The 22,990-nt window shown below is 40.7% G+C and overlaps 1 protein-coding gene across 1 annotated transcript in view; it reads left to right on the top strand.

Annotated features, from left to right (window-relative positions):
- The window catches only part of CUBN (cubilin), a 307,219-nt gene that overhangs the window by 4,200 nt on the left and 280,029 nt on the right, over positions 1-22,990 (top strand). The window contains exons 5-12 of the mRNA XM_015146561.3: positions 2,026-2,127; positions 2,825-2,928; positions 10,043-10,169; positions 11,455-11,617; positions 14,596-14,727; positions 15,912-16,007; positions 20,775-20,893; positions 21,847-22,033. Coding sequence (XP_015002047.3) covers positions 2,026-2,127; positions 2,825-2,928; positions 10,043-10,169; positions 11,455-11,617; positions 14,596-14,727; positions 15,912-16,007; positions 20,775-20,893; positions 21,847-22,033 — 1,030 coding nt within the window. The remainder of the gene's footprint in view (positions 1-2,025; positions 2,128-2,824; positions 2,929-10,042; positions 10,170-11,454; positions 11,618-14,595; positions 14,728-15,911; positions 16,008-20,774; positions 20,894-21,846; positions 22,034-22,990) is intronic.

Here is a 22,990-nt window from a genome sequence, read left to right as displayed (position 1 = left end):
TAGTGCTGTGGACCATGACACTGCACTCAAGTTTTGTCTCCTGGAGGGCTTCATTATTTTAGCCAAAGGTCAAAGACTAGAGGCCATGCTCAGCCGGTCCTCCTACCCCCATGCCTCAGGAGGAACACTGAGTGATTTTCAAATGTGAATGCCTTTGTGCCTTTGGATAGGGTAAGTGCTCTCTGGCCACCACAGTCCCCACCACTCCCTATTGTCTTCCTCCTGACTGCTGATTTCATTTTCTACTGGGCCCCTTTAGGCTTTTAAATTTTTAGTCCCCAGACAGTGTTGCTTTTGTCCAACAGAAAACCTTTCAATGAGTTTGTGGTTAATGTTCTAAAGAGCATTCTATGATGGACAGAGCCAATTGTGCTAGCACAAAGAGAAAAATAGAACAATGGAATAAAACAGGTTCATGAAGAGACCCCCAGATGTATGGTCATCTAATTTATGACCAAAGTGGAGAAGGAATGTGCTTTGCAAAAAATGGTATTGAGTTGGCTCTCCTTTGGCTTTCTATTTCATCTGTAAAATGAAGGAAACAGACGTAATTTTCTTTGTGAGTCACTATATATATAGTATGTTGTGTTTGTATGTGTGTGTATGTGTGTGCCTATAGACACATATATAATATATGTGTGTGTGTGTGTATATATATGTATATGAAATGTAATGAACAGTTTGCCCCTATTTTAAGTTTTTAAAAGCAGAGGATTAGGTTGTGTACGGTGGCTCATGCCTGTAATCCCAGCACTTTGGGAGGCCAAGGCAGGTGGATTATGTGAGGTCAGGAGTTTGAGACCAGCCTGGTCAACATGGTGAAACCGTGTCTCTACTAAAAGTACAAAAATTAGCCAGGTGTAGTGGGACATGCCCGTAGTCCCAGCTACTGAGGAGGCTGAGGCATGAGAATTGCTTCAACCCGGGAGGTAGAGGTTGCAGTGAGCCGAGATCATACTACTGCACTCCAGCCTGGGTGACAGACCCAGGCTCCACCTCAAAACAAACAAACAAACAAAACAACATCAACAACAGCAAAAAACCCAGACAATTGGACTATGAGTGAAATTCATAAAATGGCTATCATTACATAATCAACTGTTCCCTCTAAAGATGTTTTCTCTGGCCGGGCGCGGTGGCTCACGCCTGTGATCCCAGCACTTTGGGAGGCTGAGGCAGGAGAATGATGTGAACCCGGGAGGCGGAGCTTGCAGCGAGCGGAGATTGCGCCACTACACTCCAGCCTGGGCAACAGAGTGAGACTTAGTCTCAAAAAAAAAAAAAAAAAAAAAAAAAAAAATCAGAAAAAGAAAAAAAAAAGTTTTCTCTGCACCCAAAGTCAATAAAAATCTTACAAGATTGAAACTGGTAGCTGACATAGGGTCAGATTCCCCAGGTTATGTAGATGTAGAGGTAGACAAAGGTAGGTTTGTTTGTGATCTGGGCTGAAAGCAGTCAGGTGAGCACCACGGTGAAGGCTGTGTCTTAGCTGGCTACATTTCAAACAAAGGGACTTGGAGCAGAAGGAGTCCAGTCACCTTAACCCATGGGAGGAGGGGCAGCAGCAGCAGATGCTAATGTTTCAAAGGCTCACCTGGAGGGACCAAAGATAAGAATCACAGGTAAAAGAACCGGAATCTCCGTTTTCTTTTCTTTGTGCAATCGGAACATCCATTATTATTTTCACACCTGAACCTTTACTCTTGTCCACTGAGGTCTCTTTCTCAGGGGAATAATACTTTTCCAAGACAAAGTGAGATTCTTCTCCCCTCAGACCTCATCCCACCCAGGGTCAAAAGCATGTTGAGAGTTAAGGAATAGGAACAAGATTGATAATAGGAAACGCTTTCTGTTTTTTCACAAGAGAGGTGATTTGAAGAACGTAAGTAATGGCTTTAAAGTCTGGAGGGTGACCCCCATTGACTAAGAGTTAAATGTAATCCCACGTACACACCTACATGGTAACATGCCTTTTGCTGCTGCCGACTGCAAGTCATCTCATTGACTGTCCTGTCTTTGTTTCAGACTGTTGACAAAAAGGTTTGCAGCAGCAATCCTTGCCAGAACGGAGGAACCTGCCTCCATCTGCATGATTCCTTTTTTTGTATCTGTCCCCCACAGTGGAAGGTGAGTCACTTGCTCTTTGGTTAAGAATGATGGCGGGTCAGCATCTGTGGTTTCCTTGGAATCATCAGGCATATTTAATTCTCCATCCGAAGTTTCTAGGATTCTGTGGCCTCCAGAATCAAAATGAAGTACACCATGTATGCTAAAATCCAAACAGTGGTGAGTTTGATTGTATAACCCAGTGAATACTAAAGCCATTGAAAGGAGAGGTTCATGTGATTGGATAACTACCTGGAAGAGCACAGCATTTCTGTTAACATTAATTTAAATCGTTCAGCATTGGACGGTACCAAACAAATCTTGACATACCTATGTACATTTTCTTGTTTTCTATGTTTGGTCTTTTTTTTTTTTTTTTTTTTCCTGATAATGGCAAAACTGTCCCCAGCATGCACATAAAAAAAAAGTAAGTATTCCCAGACATAGCACCCCTGTGAACTGAGGATTCTATAATGTTTAGATAACGATTCTCCTCCTGTGACTGCTGTGATCTTATGAAGAGCTCTTTGGTTCTATTAGGTGAAATCTGAGTTCCAGAGGAAGAATAGCCAGGGATTAATATTAGTATTATTATATTTGGCTTTACTGAGGACTTATTTACTGTCCACGTATAAATCCTTAAACATATCATGTGAATGTTGGCCCCAGATACCTCTCTGACCTTTGGCACCTGACTTTGTTCCTTATACGATCACAGGGTCCTCTCTGCTCAGCTGATGTTAACGAATGTGAGATTTACTCAGGAACACCCTTGAGCTGCCAGAATGGAGGCACATGTGTTAATACAATGGGAAGTTACAGGTAACCTTTTTTTTTTTTTTGGATAAATATCAGGTATATTTTTGAAGGCCTAAAATGTCCCATAATTAAGAGCATCCTAAACTAATTATCTCTATTCCAGCAAAAATTGATACTCCATGAGGAAATGTTTAGCTCTTACTTAATGTCTACATAGCTATTTTTACTTAATTGAAGCAAAGCTCATGAGTCCTTTACTCTCACCCTGTGAAGAAATCCTTGCTCTAACATCCCCAAGGAACTGGAAGAAGGCTGCCGTGATTGGCACAGAGAGTAAGCATGGCCTGATACAAGAGGAGCTGAAGCCTTAGGAAGAGCCAGAGCATCGAACGGGAGCCATTGAATGGCCTTAAGTAGAAAAGGGGACATCCCACCACACCAGTGCTCCCCGCCGTACTCGTTCCATGAATTAGCAAGCTCGTAGTTTTGAGTAAGGAGAGCTTTCTTCAATGCTATGTCAAAATGTGACCATAACAAGGTCAAAGATGAAACTGAGGTTCAATGAATGAAGTAACTCTCTCTGACCACAGTCATCATTACAGCTCTATCTTCTCTTCTGATTTATTCTGTCAAGTGACTTATCCACAGACTTCTCCTGCTCAGCTCAGGCATCACTTTCTGCAGGAAACCTTCCCTTCCCTTATTAAGCGGAGTGAGGCATCTCAGGGCCTCTGTGTTCCCATCATGCTCTAGGGATATCTGTCATCAAAGCTTGGCTGGGGACACACACATTGTGTTTCTAATAATGAAGTCCAAAAATTCAGGGCAGATCAATGGCAAACTTACTTTTGTACCGTTCTTTAAAGTCACCTTTTAAATTAGACATTGTTTTTCCTCGTAGTTTGGTTGGTCTCTTTTACTGTGTGATTTTTAAAAGATTAATAAATAAATTCTGTTTTAGAATGAACAAACCCTTTCAATACCCTGTAGTAGAATCTCACTGGATTAAAGAGCAATTATTTGCTCTCTCACTGGTGTCTCCGCTATCTTGTTCTTCAATTTCCTCCTAACAATATCCATTCTAGTCTTTCCAGCAAAAATGAGTGCAGTAATTTTGTTTGTGAAACCATCGCTGTTCTTAACGCACACTCCTAAAAATGCAGTCACAAGCCTTCTCTTTTTATTTGATACTTTTGTTTTTTGATCTGATCTTTAAAACTTTTACTCATTCCAGGTTGTAAACTCAAATCATTCAGACTTCTGCTAGATATGTCTATGAGTTTAATCATTATGCAAAACTAAAATTAACCACTTCTGACTTAAATTTAGTATTATGTTATTAAAGAGCTTTTTGCTTCCAGGACTCTGTTACTTATTTAAATGAAGCCTCTTTTCCCTGCTTTTATTAGGCTTGGGTTGGAAGCAAAATGCAGTCTAGTCTTTCATTTCCTTGAAGCCATTATCTCCTGATTTCCGTTTATGGGCATTTATCAAGGAGGATTGCTACGTAGAGGTATCGGTGGCAAATGTCCAGGCTTCTAGAACTTCTGCTTTCTGACCTTCCTGATATCTAGGAATGTCATGGAGGTTAGATTTCACTCCTGGTCTTCCTTTATCGTCACTGTCTTTTGGAGTCTTGTGGGCCAACAGAGAGACAAGTATCGGCAAACTGCGATGAGATCCATAGAACAAGCGAAAGTTGTTGCTGTTGCTGTTTTCAGCATATTATTTTTTTCCCCTTGCAAAATTAAAAACAAAACAAAAACTCTTTTACTATTCACCACTCTTTGCAGCATGTCAGAGGTTAGAGTTCTTTATCCAGACACATACATATGGTGGAATGAGAGCTGGGAGGGAAGGAACCATTTATTTGTTGAAAGCTGCATTTCTAAATGACAGATTCAACTTTGCAAGAGCAGTACCAAATTCTCTCTTGCACTCTTTTGTAAAGGACAGCAAGAATGCAGAAGAACTGATGATGTGTGGATGGCTTTGGAATGATCTTGATTCCTAGTCTCTGCCCTTCATAGATTTGCTGGAGGACATTAGAGAACAGAGCATTTAAATCAGGTTTCTTTCTCTTGGTAAGGGAATAGTTTCTGAAACCTCATGAATCCCATTTCATTATCTACACTTTAAGTCCCCTAATTCAGGCATATGTTGGAGACTTTTTGAGGGAATAAAAGAAAATAAAAAAAGGTGCATGAGCCTAAGATTAAATTATTGCTTTGTGTAATCCACGTGTAGTGAAACAAGTAGACATTTAGATTCTTTCTTGAGTTCTGTTAATTATGTGAGGTTAAATCCTTGTTAATCAGGAATTTCACTGAGGCTAGAAAACCCTTTGGGAAACTTCAACACACATTAGCTAAAAGAAAACTTGAGCCTCAGAATCATCTGGACCTGCAAAAATGTAGTCATGCCATCGAAGTTCACTTTGGAGTTTGAACCTCCTTCAGTTTCTTTAACTCTTTGAGCTCTTTTACTTGGACGGAAAAAGGAGTCTTTAACTGGATTAATACTTTGCCATTGTAAAGACCTCTGAAAAGGTGCAAATACTCATTCATGGGAAGCCCTGTTTCATACCTGTTTCATAGGTAAACTTCTGGTAGAAATTCTTTTTTAGAACAATGATTATAGCACAAGAAACATCATTTTCTGTTTCCACTGATTCTTTTGGCTTGAGGTCTAGACCCAGAGCTTCAGACAACTAACACAATGATACTTCGTGACTTCTCCATGCTGTTACTGCCTCTTTGTTCTGAAGACTTGATTCTTATTGTTTCCCTGCTTACTTTGTTTTGTATTGTTTGTTTTTGTTTGTTTGTTTTTGAGACGGAGTCGCGTTTTGTCACCCAGGCTGGAGTGCAATGGCTGCAAACTCCGCCTCCTGGGGACAAATGATTCTCCTACCTCAGCGGCCCGAGTCGCTGGGATTACAGGCACCTGACACCACATCTGGCTAAGTTTTGTATTTTTAGCAGAGACAGTGTTTCACCATGTTGGCCAGGCTGGTCTCAAATTCCTGATCTCAGGTGATCTGCCCGCCTCAGCCTCCCATACTGCTGGGATTACAGGTGTGAGCTACCACGCCTGGCCTCCCCTGCTTACTTTGGATTAAACACAGCCCTTAGGATCTGAACTTGCCATGCATGGATGGTGTGTGTTGTACATTTAGGGCTCAGATCTAGAAGGCTTTCCAGAAAAACAAAAAGTTGAGTTTGTCTGGTTTTCCAGAAACGTGATGATTAGTAAATTTTATTTCATTTATTTCCATTCATATCACTGGTAGATTTTACATCATACGGGGCTTAAAAAATGAGGATAATCTGGTTTTAGCTCAGGTGGTCGTTAGGTATTAAACTTATTACCTTTTTCAGTCCGTCAGTAAAATTAGTATTGAACCATGGACTCAACACAAGTTAAACTGTGACTATCAAAGTGTGTTAAACCTCTTCTCAATTGCCAAAATGCACTTGCAGTGTTTTCAAAGAAAAGCCTAGCTTTATTCTGCTGGAAGCAAGTCGGTAATAAAAGGTCATTAGAAAAGACACTTCTGCTAAATCAGTAACTAATAACTATAGCAGGGATAGTTGTAAGTTGGTTTTAAAAATACAATATATCGCTTTTATTTTCACTTAGGGAGGTATCTAAGTAATTGTTCATTTTTTAAAGGCCATATCAAGACATTTGAGAGTATATTTTGCCTGTAAACCCTGTTATGTTAACAAGGCACATAAGGCTGGGCACGGTGGCTCACGCCTGTAATCCCAGCATTTTGGGAAGCCGAGGCGGGTGGATCACCTGATGTCAGGAGTTCAAGACCAGCCTTGCTAACATGGTGAAACCCTGTCTCTACCAAAAAATACAAAACTTAGCCGACGTGCTGGCATGCATCTGTAGTCCCAGCTACTTGAGAGGCAGAGGTGGGAAGATTGCTTGAACCTGGGAGGCAGATGTTGCAGTGAGCCGAGATCGCACCACTGCACTCCAGCCTGGGCACAAGACCCTGTCTCAAAACAAAACAAAACGGTGCATAAAAATGCAGCATCTTCATATAACTCTACTTATCAGAATGTAGGAATGTAACATGCAGAAACAGTGGTGCAGGAGTCAAGTAGACCTAAGTGTCTAATTATCTTCTGCCAATTACGCATTTTGTGTTTTTGGGAAATGTTAGTCTGTAAAATGGGATTAATAATACTTGTCTTGGAGGATCATTTCAAGGAATCCTATGGTTTACTTGACTTTCTTCCTCCCTTTCTCTGTCTTCTCACATCATCTAAACTTAAATGAAAGAAGTGTACTTTGTAGCTATTTAGATAACAGAATAGGATTAATGCCTACTCATCTCCCAGTGATAATAGCAAGGATGAAGGAAGAGAGAGATAAAGAGAAAGGATTTAACTGCAGGTCCATGAACCAGACTCTCCTCTCAAATCTTGCATCATTTTGCAATAGTTAAGCACTTAGTGATAAAATAAAGACAATCTTCTTAGCACTTCCTACAGGGGAATGCCTTTAGACTGCAATATGACCAAGTTCACAGAGATTACCAGTATTATTCCATAAGAAACTGAGGCAGGCCGGGCGCGGTGGCTCAAGCCTGTAATCCCAGCACTTTGGGAGGCCGAGACGGGCGGATCACGAGGTCAGGAGATCGAGACCATCCTGGCTAACACCGTGAAACCCCGTCTCTACTAAAAAATACAAAAAACTAGCCGGGCGAGGTGGCGGGCGCCTGTAGTCCCAGCTACTCGGGAGGCTGAGGCAGGAGAATGGCGTAAACCTGGGAGGCGGAGCTTGCAGTGAGCTGAGATCCGGCCACTGCACTCCAGCCTGGGTGACAGAGCAAGACTCCGTCTCAAAAAAAAAAAAAAAAAAAAAAAGAAACTGAGGCAGAGGGAGTTAGTACTTTGTATGGGTGAACAGTTAACAGGAAGGACCAAAATTTAAACCTAGGCAGTCTTATCCCAGGGGTTCCCAAACACTCAGATCTCCCAGATATAGAAAATAGAAAGCTAGTAACAGTTGGTTTAAAAATTCTTCGGCAGGGCGCAGTGGCTCACGCCTGTAATCCCCGCACTTTGGGAAGCCAAGGTGGGTGGATCACCTGAGGTCAGGAGTTCGAGACCAGCCTCTACTTCCAGCAAAGAGACTTCTGCTAAATCAGTAATTAATCAGTTGGCTTCGCCAACGTGGTGAAACTCCATCTCTACTAAAAAATAAAAATAAAAAATTAGCCAAGTGTGGTGGCACACACTTGTGGTCCCAGCTACTTGGGAGGCTGAAGCAGGAGAATTGCTTGAACCTGGGAGGCAGAGGTTGCAGTGAGCTGAGATTGCGCCACTGCACTTCAGCCTAAGTGACAGAGTGAGACTTCATCTCAAAAAAATAAAAATAATAATAATAAAAAAAAGATTCTCAAGCATTTTTGGCAGGTGTTGGGACTGGTGGTGAAATAAACTGTTAGTAGTGAAGCCTCCTGGATCAAATGCTCAAATATGTGTCTGAACTGTTTTAAAGTTCCATAATCCTCAAGAGTCTAATTAAATTGTCTGTACAAATATTCTATGTAAAGATGGGGACAAAGAGGAAAGAAAACAATGTGAGAAGGAAAATAGAGAGAGATGAGGGGAAGATAAATGGCTATGGGTGGCGATGGATAATTCAATTTCTCCTTAAGTTTAATCATTTATGGTTATTTTCCTATGGCTTTATCTTAATGAGAAAGGCAACTTTGGAATGCTCAGAAATGTCATGTATTAATGAAGCAGCTTTTATGTAAATATGTACTGATGTTGTAAATTGCATGGAACATATTTATACCAAAAAATATTCATTTATTGGAAACTCACATTTAATTGGGCTTGCTGTATTTTTATTTGCTAAGTCTGGCCTCCCGACATGAGTGCATGGATGATGTTCCCCGCATTCTTACTCTCCATCTCTGGCCACACTCATTGCTCTCCTCTTCCTTAGAAACTGCCAAAAAGCTGCCACCCAGCAATTGCTTCTGGGGCCCACCACGGGCAAGCTGAATCCTGTGCCTGGAGTTTGGTTCTTGATGACTTTCAAACAGTCAAATGCTAATTTCCCACACTGTCATTCATACATTGTCATCCATGGACATTACTAAGCTCCTTGTACCTTACTGTGTCTTGTTGAAAGAGCTCTTCTCCTTTGTAGAATGGCATGGGAGGGAGGCCTGGCCATGCAGGCGCTCCCTGTTCCTTGTCTCTGACTGCTGGCACCATCAGTCATTTCCCCCATGAGAGCTTTTCTTGCCAATTCTGCTTGAGTCCAGCAATTGGCAACCTCTGGGCCTGGCCCTCCCTCTCATCAGATGTGCCCAGGCATGTGCGGATAGGCTTAGGCTTCTGGGACTCCCCTTCCCTCCTCCTCCCCCAGCTCCCATACTCAGACCATAGACATTCCCATTAAGCTGCAAAAATAAGGCTAAAGCAGCTTTAACAATGACAAGGGTTTAAAACAACATTGCTTATTTGATTATTACTGGACTAAAATCTTCTAGTAACAAAGCGCCCACTGCTAGCTTCGGCATAATGTAATAATTACCACATTTTGTTGGAAATTCAAATGTGCCTAGGAAAGAATGTCACTGTGTTATATTATATAACTACACTTTTTACGGATAGAAGACATATTGCCCTTTGTAATATAATAATAACGATCATAGACTATGGGGTGTGGACACTGGGTTGCGTGTGGGGTCATATAATCCTAGGGCGCATTTGGGAGTTATCAGTGTAGCCCACATTGCCTGTGCTTCGTGGCAGGTCCAGTTGGACAGATGATGAATGGATTTGCTGATCTCTCCCTTTACCTTCTTGAACTAACTCTATTACCTTTGGCTGATACACATCTGACCTTTGAAAATGCTGTTTGATGACCTGATAACACAAGAATTTATAGTGCTAGGCTTACCAGGTGATAAGTTGTGATTCTCTAACATTGTATTTACTCAATCCACCACTTGGAGCAGAGCAGAGCGATTTTCTCCCAAGACTCCAGTCAGTAAATTTGCATTTCTGGCTTATGATTCCATGTTAACATCGTTGATTTGTAATTTGAATTATTTTCCTCACTGATATTAAGAGACAGGCACTGGCCCCAAAGCACAAGCCCTTACACTGTGCTCTTGTGTAACCAACAGTTGTCACTGCCCACCTGAGACGTACGGACCGCAGTGTGCCTCCAAATACAATGACTGTGAAGGGGGTTCTGTGACACGCTGTGTCCATGGCATCTGTGAGGATTTAGTCCGTGAGCAAGCTGGAGAGGTGGGTCCCTTCCCTAAATGTGCCTCCTTGCAGAGAGCCATGGTTAGTAGCTCCTCCTCCTCCTATGCCCACTGTAAACAAGCACTGCCTGGAGCTTGTAGAGGTGAAGTCACTTCCTGCCTGTAAGTGGGACGTAGGTGAGGAGGGGAGATGAACCGTGCAGGAAATAGGACCCAGAGATTAAGATGTCATTATGTAAAATAGGACCTTTTTTTTTTTTTTTTTGAGGTGGAGCCTCACTCTGTCACCCAGGCTAGAGTGCAGTGGCACGATCTCAGCTCACTGCAACATTCACCTCCCTGGTTCAAGCAATTCAATTCTCATGCCTCAGCCTCCTGAGTAGCTGGGATTACAGGAACATGCCAACATGCCTGGCTAATTTTGGTATTTTTAGTAGAGATGGGGTTTTTTCCATGTTGGCCAGGATGGTCTTGAACTCCAGGCCTCAAGTGGTCCACCCACCTCAGCCGCCCAAAGTGCTGCAATTACAGGCATGAGCCACCACACCCAGCAGAAACAGAACCATTTTTATTATCCCGTCATGACTCTCTCTGAGATAAGACCTTCTCTTGGCCTTGTAAGTTCTATTTTAACAGTGACAAAACACAGGAATATAAAAGGACCAGTCTTGTTGGCAACATGTGGTTTCAACGAGTCTGACTTTTCCTGACCTGAGTCTCTGGAGCTGCTGCAGACTCTGAGAGCCCACTCCCCAGAACACCCCTCCATGCCCTAGGTCCTGATGACTTTGAACCCTGACCCTTAAAGTTGTCCAGTCTTGGCTGGCTTGGCTCTTCATGAGAACTTCAATTCTTTATTTTTAGTTCTATTTTTTCTACCCATGTGATGGAAAATAGTTCCCATCCAATGATGGGGATGGAAGGGTTGAGGAGGCGGGTAGGAGGAAGAATTTTCCAAAGAAAAACAAACAGAATTGAGTGTCCAAGGTCTGTGCCTACATGGGTGTTTTTCCCTCTAAAAACATAGCAGGCTGAGTTGATTGACTTTAATTATATTGACTTACGGTTCTTGATTGTTGTTACTCTTTCCCTGGCATCTTTGGGAGAAATTATAGCTTGCTTTTACTCTGAAATAAAGATGTTTCCCTTTTTGCATGGTCTGGTCTAAATGCTTAATCATATGGGAAGGAAAAGAGAAGCCAGTGGATTGGCTGTATGGAAATGAACGTTAGAGGATAAACAGCTTGGGGCTTGATGAAATGTTCAAAGGCTTTTCTTGCTGATTTTCATGATTGTCTTTATTCATGCTGTTGTCATCCTGCCAGCCCAAGTACAGCTGCATCTGTGATGCTGGGTGGATGTCTCCACCAAACAGCCCTGCCTGCACGCTGGACAGAGACGAGTGCAGCTTCCAGCCCGGGCCTTGCTCCACACTTGTGCAGTGTTTCAATACTCTAGGCTCTTTCTATTGTGGGGCCTGCCCAACAGGTACGTTCTCAGGGCCACATGCCAGGCTCTGCATGCCAGGTTGGCGAGGTGCTAGAATCAATTTTCTTTCACTATTGATGAGTAAGAAGACCATTCTTAGGAGGTGTTCAAATCCAGTTTTGTGTGCTGGTTCACTAGCTTCTGCTCGACGATCTCACTGCTATCACAATTCCACGACAGAAGGGGGAGGCTTGTCCAAAACTGTGCTAGAGTCAGACTTTGGGGCAAGGTTAGCCATAGAATTTGTAAGTTAGACAATGCATTGCAGTGACCGTCAACCGACCGGATTTGAGATCAAAAGAAATACTCTAGTCCCACCTTTCATACTAACCAGATGTTTGTACACATGGGGAAATTATTTGACCTCTTTCCATCTCCACCACAGTCCAGTAGCTCTTGCCTGGGTGTGTCATTAGCGTATCTTGTGGACTTGACGTAAACAGAGATATCCAGCTCCATCACAGCCCTGCAGCAACTGAATCTCTAGGGACACCGGATGTTGAGTCATGGAAAACCTGGGCTCTGTTAGTCAAAGACTGCCTGGGTTTGAATCCAAGGGCATCTTTTGTTCTATGAGATAGTCATCATACATTCCACACATATTTTTTTGTAGGATGCCTACTGCGAGCAAAGCACTGTGCTGGGTGCATTGGTAGGCAATTAGCCAGACCTCAGGTTTATCTGCCCTCCAGGGGTGTTCTTAGAAATGGAGCATAAAGATAATGTAATAATAGTAGCTGGTTTTCTTTTGCTTTGTTTTTGTTATTGTTTTGAGACAGAGTCTCTCCCTGTCACCCAGGCTGGAGTACAGTGGCATGATCTCAGCTCACTGCAACCTCTACCTCCTGGGTTCAAGCAATTCTCCTGCCTCAGCCTCCCGAGTAGCTGGGATTACGGGCGCAAGCCACCATGCCCAGCTAATTTTTGTAGTTTTAGTAGAGACGGGGTTTGCCATGTTGGCCAGGCTGGTCTCAAACTCCTGGCCTCAAGTGATCTGCCCACCTTGGCCTCCAAAAGTGCTGGGATTACAGGCGTGAGCCACCACGCACGGCCTGCTTTTTATTTTTAGTAAAAGTGTTATTAAGGCACTGTATAAGTAATTTTTAATTCTTTTAACTACAACAAAACCAAGACATGGTAAGAATAAGTATTACTCACATTTTAAAATATGATAACTTGAGCTTAAAGAGGTTGAATAACTTGCCCAAGATCACATAGCTTTACAGATAGCCAGAATTGAAACCCAAGTTTCTTGGCGAGTTTCTTCTCTCCAAGAAACCCCACAAACCTATTGCCCAGGTAGTGATTTTTGGTTTAGTGGTTTTCTGCGTGTATATATTTAGATCTTGTAAAACTGGAAAGAAATGGAGAAAAACCTATGAAGACTTTTTCCCTCTTAGTGCTCAGGGGCAAGCATGATTTGCAAGCAATCACATTTTGAAGGTAATTTATCATGCACAATCTTTAAAAACTATAAATCGGAAAAATAAATTATTTAAATTAGAGGATTGGCAATGTGTTTTTACATTCTTCTTTTTATTGTTGGAGAAGAAAAAGAGAAACAATTTTGTTCTTGTTTATCACTCTATTTTTCCTGCAATATATAGCAGTTACATTTTATAAGCAGCAAAGCAATATATGCTGCTTATAAAATATCACTACAAAAATATGGAAAAAATAGAAAAAAACACCTTTGATCTTATCACACAGAGGACCATGATGAACATTCAGGCATTTTTTTCTTCCAACTTTTTTCCTGTATGCATTTTGCCTGCACTAATATGATAATTTTCTTAGGAAGAGTCTTAGAAGAGGATTCTGCTTAAATTAAAGAATAGAAATATTTTTAAGTCTTTAAAGGTTTTTGAGGATTCTTATAATTGTAATAATTTGAATTATAAAAGTAATACAAGTCTACAACCATTGAATAAAATGGGAACCACTAAAGTAAAATTATTAAATCTCATCTTCCTAATGACACCATTAGTCATTTGTTCTCCTTCCTCTTTTACCTTATTCTTCATTCGTACAAGCACATGTGCAAGAGTTTAAAAAATTCTTTCCCAAAATTAGGAATATGAGCCCAATCCTCCATATGATTTTAACAGTTAGTTTCTTTTTGTTTTTGTTTTTGAGACAGAGTCTTGCTCTGTTGCCCAGGCCAGAGTGCAGTGGTGCAATCTTGGCTCACTGCAACCTCTACCTCCCGGGTTTGAGGGATTCTCCTGCCTCAGCCTCCCAAGTAGCTGGGACTCCAGGGGTGCACCACCACGTCCAGCTAATTTTTGTGTTTTTAGTACAGATAGGGTTTCACCATGTTGGCCAGGCTGGTCTTGAACTCCTGGCCTGAGGTGATCTGCCCACCTCAGCCTCCCAAACTGCTGGGATTACAGGCATGAGAACCACCTTGCTCAGCCACGTTTAGTATTTTAATTAATGTATATATAAAAATTCTTTCAGTGTTTGTGTGTATGCACATGTAGGTATATAGGTGTGCGCATGATATTAAACAATGTTTTTAGTGTTCGGTCACAAAGATGAGTCATAAGGTGTTCAGCTATGCTTCTATTGATGCTTGAGGGGTTTTTCCCAATTAAACAGCGCTGCAGTAGACATCCTCTTACCTACATCTTAGTGTGGTGGTAGTTTTATCACAATAGGCTGAGTTTTAATAAGTGCAATTGGTAGTCAAAGTCTGCGTATTTAAAAAATGTTAGTGAATACAGCCAGAGCTCTTTTCAAATAGGTTATATCAATTTAATGTGTAACTATCAGCATATAAGAGGAGCCCATTTGCCCACTTTGTTGCCAGAATTTGATTTTAAGAATTCAAAACAACTTTTGCCAATCTGATAAGCATATCTCATTTTTATTTTATAGTTCCTTAGGTGGAGAAAGTTTTAATATGTTTTGACTTGTATTTCTTCCTTGTTGACCTGTCTATAGAGCTAAACTTTTAAATCTTCTTGTTTTTCTAGGCTGGCAAGGCAATGGACATGTTTGCGAAGATATCAATGAATGTGAGATAAATAATGGCGGCTGTTCTGTGGCTCCACTTGTTGAGTGTGTGAATACGCCTGGGTCTTCCCATTGTCAGCCCTGTCCACCAGGTGCTGCCTCGGTTCAGTGTCAACCTCCTGACCCCAGTACAGGGAACACAGACATTTGAATATGGAATCTTGTGCTCCATTTAAAATATGATTTCTGGCTGAGCGCAGTCGCTCATGCCTGTAATCCCAGCACTTTGGGAGGCTGAGGTGGGTGGATCACATGAGGTCAGGAGTTCGAGACCACCCTGGCCAAGATGGTGAAACCCCCTTTCTACTAAAAATACAAAATTAGCTGGCGGTGGTGGTGCGTGCTTGTAATCCCAGCTACTTGGGAGGCTGAAGCACAAGAATCACTTGAACCTGGGAAGCAGAAGTTGCAGTGAGCTGAGATCGCGCCACTGCACTCCAGCCTGGGCAACAGAGTGAGACTCCATCTTAAAAAAATAAAAAATAAAATATGATTTTTGTCTTAGGAGAGAAAATAGTACAGAAAGTTTTGTTTATCTTGTGAATTCAGGACACATTAGTATAACACTCTGATAAGAAAGAAAAAACATTTTGAATATCAATGGAAAACAACAAACTTTACAAACTGTCAGATAGCTACAGAGATAATGCAGAATTTGAAAAGTTTTCTGAGTGGATCACAGACTTACTGTTCCATTGCCCTCACGAATAATTTATTAATATCGTGCACTCCGGAGTTGTTTTGTATACCAAGTTTACTAAACCACAGGCATCACAGTAGGCATATTTAGTAATTGTTGGTTTCCCTCCTTTTCTGGAAAGAAGTCTTTTCTGCTATTCTCTAACCTAAATCAAATTACTATCCAAGAAGTTCAGGGAGTACTAAGGGATAAACTGAAATCTTGTATGTTTTAATAACATGGAACTACAGTACTTTGGGCTGCTATAATAATTGACGTCTAAGAACATCAGAGTCACTGTAATGTAAAAATATTAACTTTTTCAGTGTCAGCACTTTCTAAGTCTACCAGCAGTTTTATACATATTTTTTCATTAGAAACAACCCAGAACATTGTTTAGGAAATCAAGTTACTAATTCTTGTTATTTTTCATATTTATGAAATTTCATTTGTTGATGACATTTTATACTTATATTTTTTGTTTTGATGAGAGAGGATCCCTGATTGGTCTGTTTCATGATATTTGAATCCTAGACAAGCATTGTCCTCCCATCTTCTTGACATTGTTTCTTATGCCCCTGCTCTTGTTCTCATCAGGGTACCAGGGTGACGGAAGAGTGTGCACACTCATAGACATCTGCTCAGTCGGTAATGGAGGCTGCCACCCAGACGCCTCATGCTCCTCAACTCTAGGTAATGACTCATTTCTCTCTTTGGCTTTGGGTATTGTAATAAGACCCTCTAAACCAATTCAACATCTTACACACAAAATCCTCTGTTCTCAAAATTATTATTTTGACCTTCAAACCTAAAATTAATCCATGTTATAAAACTACATGTTTGAGTTTCTTTTTTTTGTTTGTTTTGAGATGGAGTCTCGCTCTGTTGCCCAGGCTGGAGTGCAGTGGTGCAATCTCGGCTCACTGCAAGCTCCGCCTCCCGGGTTCATGCCATTCTCCTGCCTCAGCCTCCTGAGTAGCTGGGACCACAGGCACCCGCCACCACACCCGGCTGATTTTTTGTATTTTTAGTAGAGACGGGGTTTCACTGTGTTAGCCAGGGTGGTCTTGATCTCCTGACCTCATGATGTGCCCGCCTTGGCCTCCCAAAGTGCTGGAATTGCAGGTGTGAGCCACTGCACCTGGCCGGATTTCTTAAAAATGTAATAAGCTATGCTCTTTAATGGTCTGCTCTAATTTAGGAAATAAGGTAATTAAGCCAACTAATTAATTAATGACTGTATTCCAACAAGCAGGCAGGAGAAAAGGAGGAAGAAGGCTATGCCACCTTCTTTTAAAGGACTCTTCTGTTTTTAGGCTGTTGCTTAGAACTGAGCCGACTGGCTAAACCTGGCTGCAAAGGGAGGTTAGGAAGTACAGTCTATATTTCGGGCATCCTGAGTCCAGCTGAAATGAGGAGTTCAGAATGAAGGAAGGAGAGAATGGATCTAGGGTGGCAACCAACAGTGTTTGCAATACTACATAAAAGGGTTTAACCCTGTAATTTAACAAAATATATACTGCTGAACTTTCTCCAAGAAAGGTTGTATCAATGTATGTATTCACCGGCAGTATATAAAAATACATATTTACTCTTTGACAATAATAGATATTATTATTATTTTAAATCTTGGTCAGTTTTATATGCAAAATTAGTTTTTCCATTATTTTCATTTATACTTTTTGATTACTAATAATTAATATTTTCCACATTTTCACTGGGCATTTTTTTATTTGTTCATCCCCTTTACTCTCTTTCTTTCTTACTGATTGGCAAAATCTCTTTATGTACTAAAGACATTATCTCATTATATGTCTTATGTTTTATAAATGTTTTTCCTGGTATGTTGTTTTTCTTTTAATCTTGTGGTGGTATTTTCTGTAAAGTTTAGAATTGTTATGTAGTCAAAAAGATAAATCTTTTCTCTAATAATTTCTCCCTTCGCAGTCATGTTTAGGAAGGCCTTCTTTACTGAACTCTTTAAAAATTGTCAAGTACATATTCTTTTATACTTTTATGGGTTTCCTTATGGTAAGATATTTTATATTTTTAGAATGTGTTTTTTATCTATAGCATCAAATAGAGATCTGGCTTGGTATTTTTGCTCAAATAAGTGGACCCAACTCCATCTCTTGAATAATCGTATCTCTTGCTATTTCAAGATACCACCTTTATTTTTTATTAATTTGTCATATACTTTCATATATAGAAAAGAATATATATGTGTATGTAAACACACACACACACACACATATGTGTGACTAAATGCTTATTAATTGATTATCAACATACCAAAGTGGTTAGGAGCATGACTTCTAGATAAAGACTGCTCTCATTTTTCCCTGGGCTCCACCATATTTTAGCTGCTTGTCCTCAGTCAAGACATTTAATCTCTATGCTTTAGTTCTTCATCTATAAAATGAGGATAATAATAGCACCTGCCTCAGGGTGCTTGAGATGATTAAATGAGTCCTTATATGTAAAGTGCTTGTAACAAATATTATTACAAACTTAACTCTTTCTTTAATATGGAAGACAGTCATAATGTTGATGACATGAAGTATTAATAGCACTTTATGTACTTTTAGGCTGCCCTTCTTTACTGCAACCTGTAAGCTTACCCTGGGAACCTTAAAAAATTTCTAGGCAGAGCTGCAACAGTTTTAGAGCTTACTTACTCCATTTTTCCCTATAAATATATTTTTTCCCTTTCTTTCTTTCTTTCTTTCTTTCTTTCTTTCTTTCTTTCTTTCTTTCTTTCTTTCTTTCTTTCTTTCTTTCTTTCTTTTTTTTTTTTTTTTTTTTTGAGTTGGAGTCTCGCTTTGTCGCCCAGGCTGGAGTGCAATGGCACGATCTCGGCTCACTGCAAACTCCGTCTCCCGGGTTGAAGCAATTCTCCCACCTCAGCCTCCTGAGTAGCTGGGACTACAGCCATGTGCCGCCACACCTGGCTAATTTTTGTATTTTTAGTAGAGACAGGGTTTTACCATGTTGGCCAGACTGCTCTCGAACTCCTGACCTCAAGTGATCCGCCCGTCTCGGCCTCCCAAAGTGCTGGGATTATAGGCGTGAGCCACCGCGCTCCGCCCAAATATTTTTAAAAGAAGTAGTTAACTATAAAAAATGCATTTCTAGGCAATTCTTTATTTAAAAAAGATATTTGTGTTTTTAATATTTAAATGGAATCTTGCAAGTAATATAAGCTGAGAATATAAAAAACTTATATCGTCATTCAATTCTACTGTAAATCTGTCACATTGTATAATTTGTTCTATTTTCTAAATTATTCAGCAGGATTTTTCTATCCATCTTAAACAGTTCTTGCTGATGGAGAACTGTAGTTAAGCGCCACATTGATTTCCTTGTATTATTTCAACCATTGTACAATATAGTAGAACGAACATATATTTCTGCAATGAGATGTGGCTTTTTGCTATTAAGTGAGAAATCTGGAAAAGTCTCTGGATATTAAATTTAGTACAATTTTGTGATGTCTATGATGAGTATTTTTTTACTTAACATTGTGTAAGAAAACTGTCAAGACACTGAATGCTCTAATACTATTGTTAGCTATTATCTCATGTACATCATAATTAATCGTGGATGTTAATTCATGTTTTAAATAGACTCAATCATTTCAAATTCCTTTCAACCAAGTTCCTTCCCAACCCAATTCGATTGCCATTGTTTTCACCTTGTACCATGGTGACGAGGAGCTCATCAGAAGTGTGGGAGAAGTTTTGGTGCTGGTATTTGGTTGATGTCCCCATATATTTATGTTACTGTATTATCTTCAATCTGTGATTTTATTGCAAACATCTTTTAGAGACTTGAGTTCATTCTCTGATGGCTATTTAGCCTGTTTAAAACTGGCAGCATACGGGCCGGGTGCGGTGGCTCAAGCCTGTAATCCCAGCACTTTGGGAGGCTGAGGCAGGTGGATCACGAGGTCAGCAGATGGAGACCATCCTGGCTAACATGGTGAAACCCCGTCTCTACTAAAAAACACAAAAAATTAGCTGGATGTGGTGGCAGGTGCATGTAGTCCCAGCTACTTGGGAGGCTGAGGCGGGAGAATGGTGAGAAACCGGGAGGTGGAGCTTGTAGTGAGCCAAGATCACACCACTGCACTCCAGCCTGGGCAATAGAGCGAGACTCTGTCTCAAAAGAAAAAAAACCAAAAAAGAAACAAACAAACAAAAAAAACCCCACCTGGCAGCGTACAATCTGCACGTCCAGATAACTGGGGAAATGTGGCCTGCCCGTGTAAGCTACACGCCCGTGCAGATGTGCCATAGGCCCCCTACACATGAGGGGGCTGCTTGCTCTCTGGGCTCCTCTTCATTCTAGCTGTGTGTCCTTGGCCAGGACAGTCTGTCTGTGCTCTGGCTTCATCTATAAAATGGGGATTATAAAAGAATATCTACATAGGCCTTTTTGTTGTTGTTGTTGTTGAGATGGAGTCTTGCTCTATCGCCCAGGCTGGAGTGCAGTGGTGGGATCTTGGCTCACTGCAACCTCCACCTCCTGGGTTCAAGCAATTCTTCTGCCTCAGCCTCCTGATTAGCCTGGACTACAGGCCACCACGCCCAGCTAATTGGTTTGTATTTTTAGTAGAGACAGGGCTTCACCGTGTTGGCCAGGTCAAACTCATGACCTCAAGTGATCTGCCTGTCTCGGCCTCCCAAAGTGCTGGGAATACAGATTCCATCGTGCTCTTTATTATTATTATTATTTAAAAACTTTTTTTTTGGAAATGGAGTCTCACTCTGTCACCCAGGCTGGAGTGCAGTGGCGCTCTCTCAGCTCACTGCAACCTCTGCCTCCTGGGTTCAAGTGATTCTCCTGCCTCACCCTCCCAAGTAGCTGGGATTATAGGCGTGCGCCACCACACCCAGCTAATTTTTATATTTTTAGTAGAGACAGGATTTCTCTATGTTGGCCAGGCTGGTCTCTAACTCCTGAACGCAAGTGATCTGCCCACCTCAGTCTCCCAAAGTGCTGGGATTACAGGTGTGAGCCACTGCACCCAGCCCTCTATTGGGTTCTTGAGAGGATTAAATCAGTGTAAATCCAGTGCTTGCAACAGATAAGTTTCATCCTAAGAATCTCCTTTTCTGCTGTTAACTCCTCCATGATGAGGAATGTCTGTCTTCCCCAGGTGCCCCTCACCTTTATGCACAGCTCAGGACCATCTAACATATGGGCTGACAGCACTGATGTCAACCCAATACTTCAATAATGTATTGACCGCATTTAATGGCTTTCTTATTTTAAGATAAGAAATAAAAAAATAAAGATTCTAATATTTTCTCCTCATACCTGGTTTTATCTGCCCGTGAAAATATGCAGACTGGATGTTGGTGGATCCTTGTTTATACAGCATATTCTGAGTTTAGATGCTGCATCTGAACAGAGGAGGAGAACTGTATTTACACGTTTGTTTTTATTTCTGAACAGGATCCTTACCTTTCTGCACGTGTCTCCCGGGTTATACTGGAAATGGTTATGGGCCAAATGGATGTGTGCAGCTCGGTAATATTTGCCTAAGTCACCCCTGCCTAAATGGACAATGCATCGTAAGTCCTTTGTTCTTCCTGTGGACAGAGAGTACCTGAGAATAATTTTAGTTTCATGCCTATAAAATGTATCGTTATAGGATTCAGGAATGTTAAGATAATGAGTCAAATTTCAGATAAGGAACTGTGGAAAACTCTCAGATAAAAGATAGATAATGATTTTAGTTCTCAGGAAAAAACATTGAGTTAATTTTTTGTCTCAGTGGTTTATGAAATACTAAATTACACCTGCAGTTTGATCTAAATAAATCTGACTTATACTTAACAATTACCATTTAAACTTATTAATAACAAGTTAGACTACTAGACAATACCTATATATAAATACATATATATTTGTAGCACCTGTTAAATATATCAATAGGCCAGGCATGGTGGCTCACACCTGTAATCCCAGCATTTTGGGAGGCTAAGGTGGGTGGATCACGAGCCAGGAGTTTGAGACCAGCCTGACCAACATGGTGAAACCCCATCTCTACTAAAAAAAAGTTAGCCAGGCATGGTGGCACGTGCCTGTAATCCCAGTTACTCAGGAGGCTGAGACAGGAAAATCACTTGAACTCGGGAGGTGGAGGTTGCAGTGAGCTGAGATCACACCACTGCACTCCAGCTGGGGTGACAGAGCGGAACTCCATCTCAAAAAAAAAATTATTTTATATATAATTATATATTTTATATATAATTTTATATATAATTATATATTTTATATATAATTTTATATATAATTATATATAAATATATTTTATATTTATATTTTATATAAATATAATATATTTATAATAATTATATGTCATATATAATTATATATCTTATATATTATATTATTATATATAATAATTATATATAATTTTATATATATCTCTCCATGGCACTACATTCCTATTATTTGGATTGATTCAAGTTTATTGTCTATCCATTTGTTTTATGGTATTATGTGTTTTTTTTTTCCTTAGGACACAGTCTCTGGTTATTTTTGTCAGTGTGACTCAGGTTGGACAGGTGTCAACTGTACAGAAAACATCAACGAGTGTTTGAGCAACCCCTGTGTGAATGGAGGAACTTGTGTTGATGGCGTTAATTCTTTCAGTTGTGAATGCACACGTCTCTGGACTGGACCTCTCTGTCAGGTTCCCCAGCAAGGTACAGTCAGCATGTCTTATGCCACAGATGCTCACAGCATAACAGCAGCATCCTTTAGTGAGTCCCTCAGCAGATGCCTTTGCTGAACCCACTTTTTTGTCCAGTTGCTCAGATACTGAGAACTAAATCTTTCCTTGCAGAAATGGTATACAATTCACAAGGTGAATATTTATAAATCTCACTGTAAGCCAGGCGCTTTTCTTCCAAAGAATAATTAAATTGGTATTTGCCATTTGCACTATGCCCTTTTTGAATATAAAACATGCTAAGGTATTGTCTTTCATGGTTTTCTAAGGGGAAGTTTTGTGAGGAGCAGCCACTTAATTTCCCTAGAATACTGCATTTAATCATGGCACTCTGCCTTTCCATGATACACAGTGGCTTCCCGTTGCCTGTTAAATAGAGACTGGGATTATTTTTCGATGATCTTCTATAACCAAGTCTCACTGGATCCATCTAACCTTATTTTTCACTAGTTCCCTAGAAATACCTTCACTCAAGCAAGTTTTCTTTCGTCACCGGACCCCTGTGCCACCATGAGTATTTTCCACCGTGTTCATTTATTTGGGATGTTTCTCCCGACAAACCTCCTCACGTATCTTCCCTGTTTCTCATCCAGATGTGTCTGTCCCTCAGGAGCACTTCCCCCTCAACTTCCTCCATAAAGTCACTTTTGACTCTTCTGCCCCTCATTTGAGACTCCTGATTTGGAATCAACACATTTATTGAGAGGTTGTTATATGTTTAGGACAATAGTAGACCCTATGGAGAAATATGAAAGCATAAAATACTGTCTCCACTTATGAACCGCTCACCTTGTGGTTGAGGAGACAAGACCAACCCCAATGGGAGAACAGATACAAGAATTAAAGATATGAGCTACGTTGTGTGGGGTGAAATCGGGTGTCACAGGGGCATAGGGAATGGGAATCAGTGGAAACATAGGACGGCAGTTCA

The sequence above is a fragment of the Macaca mulatta genome, chromosome 9, assembly GCF_049350105.2.
Source record: "Macaca mulatta isolate MMU2019108-1 chromosome 9, T2T-MMU8v2.0, whole genome shotgun sequence".
NCBI classification, from domain to species: Eukaryota; Metazoa; Chordata; class Mammalia; order Primates; family Cercopithecidae; genus Macaca; species Macaca mulatta.
The sequence above is the reverse complement of the archived record's forward strand: the minus strand, read 5'-3'. Positions and strand labels throughout refer to the sequence as shown.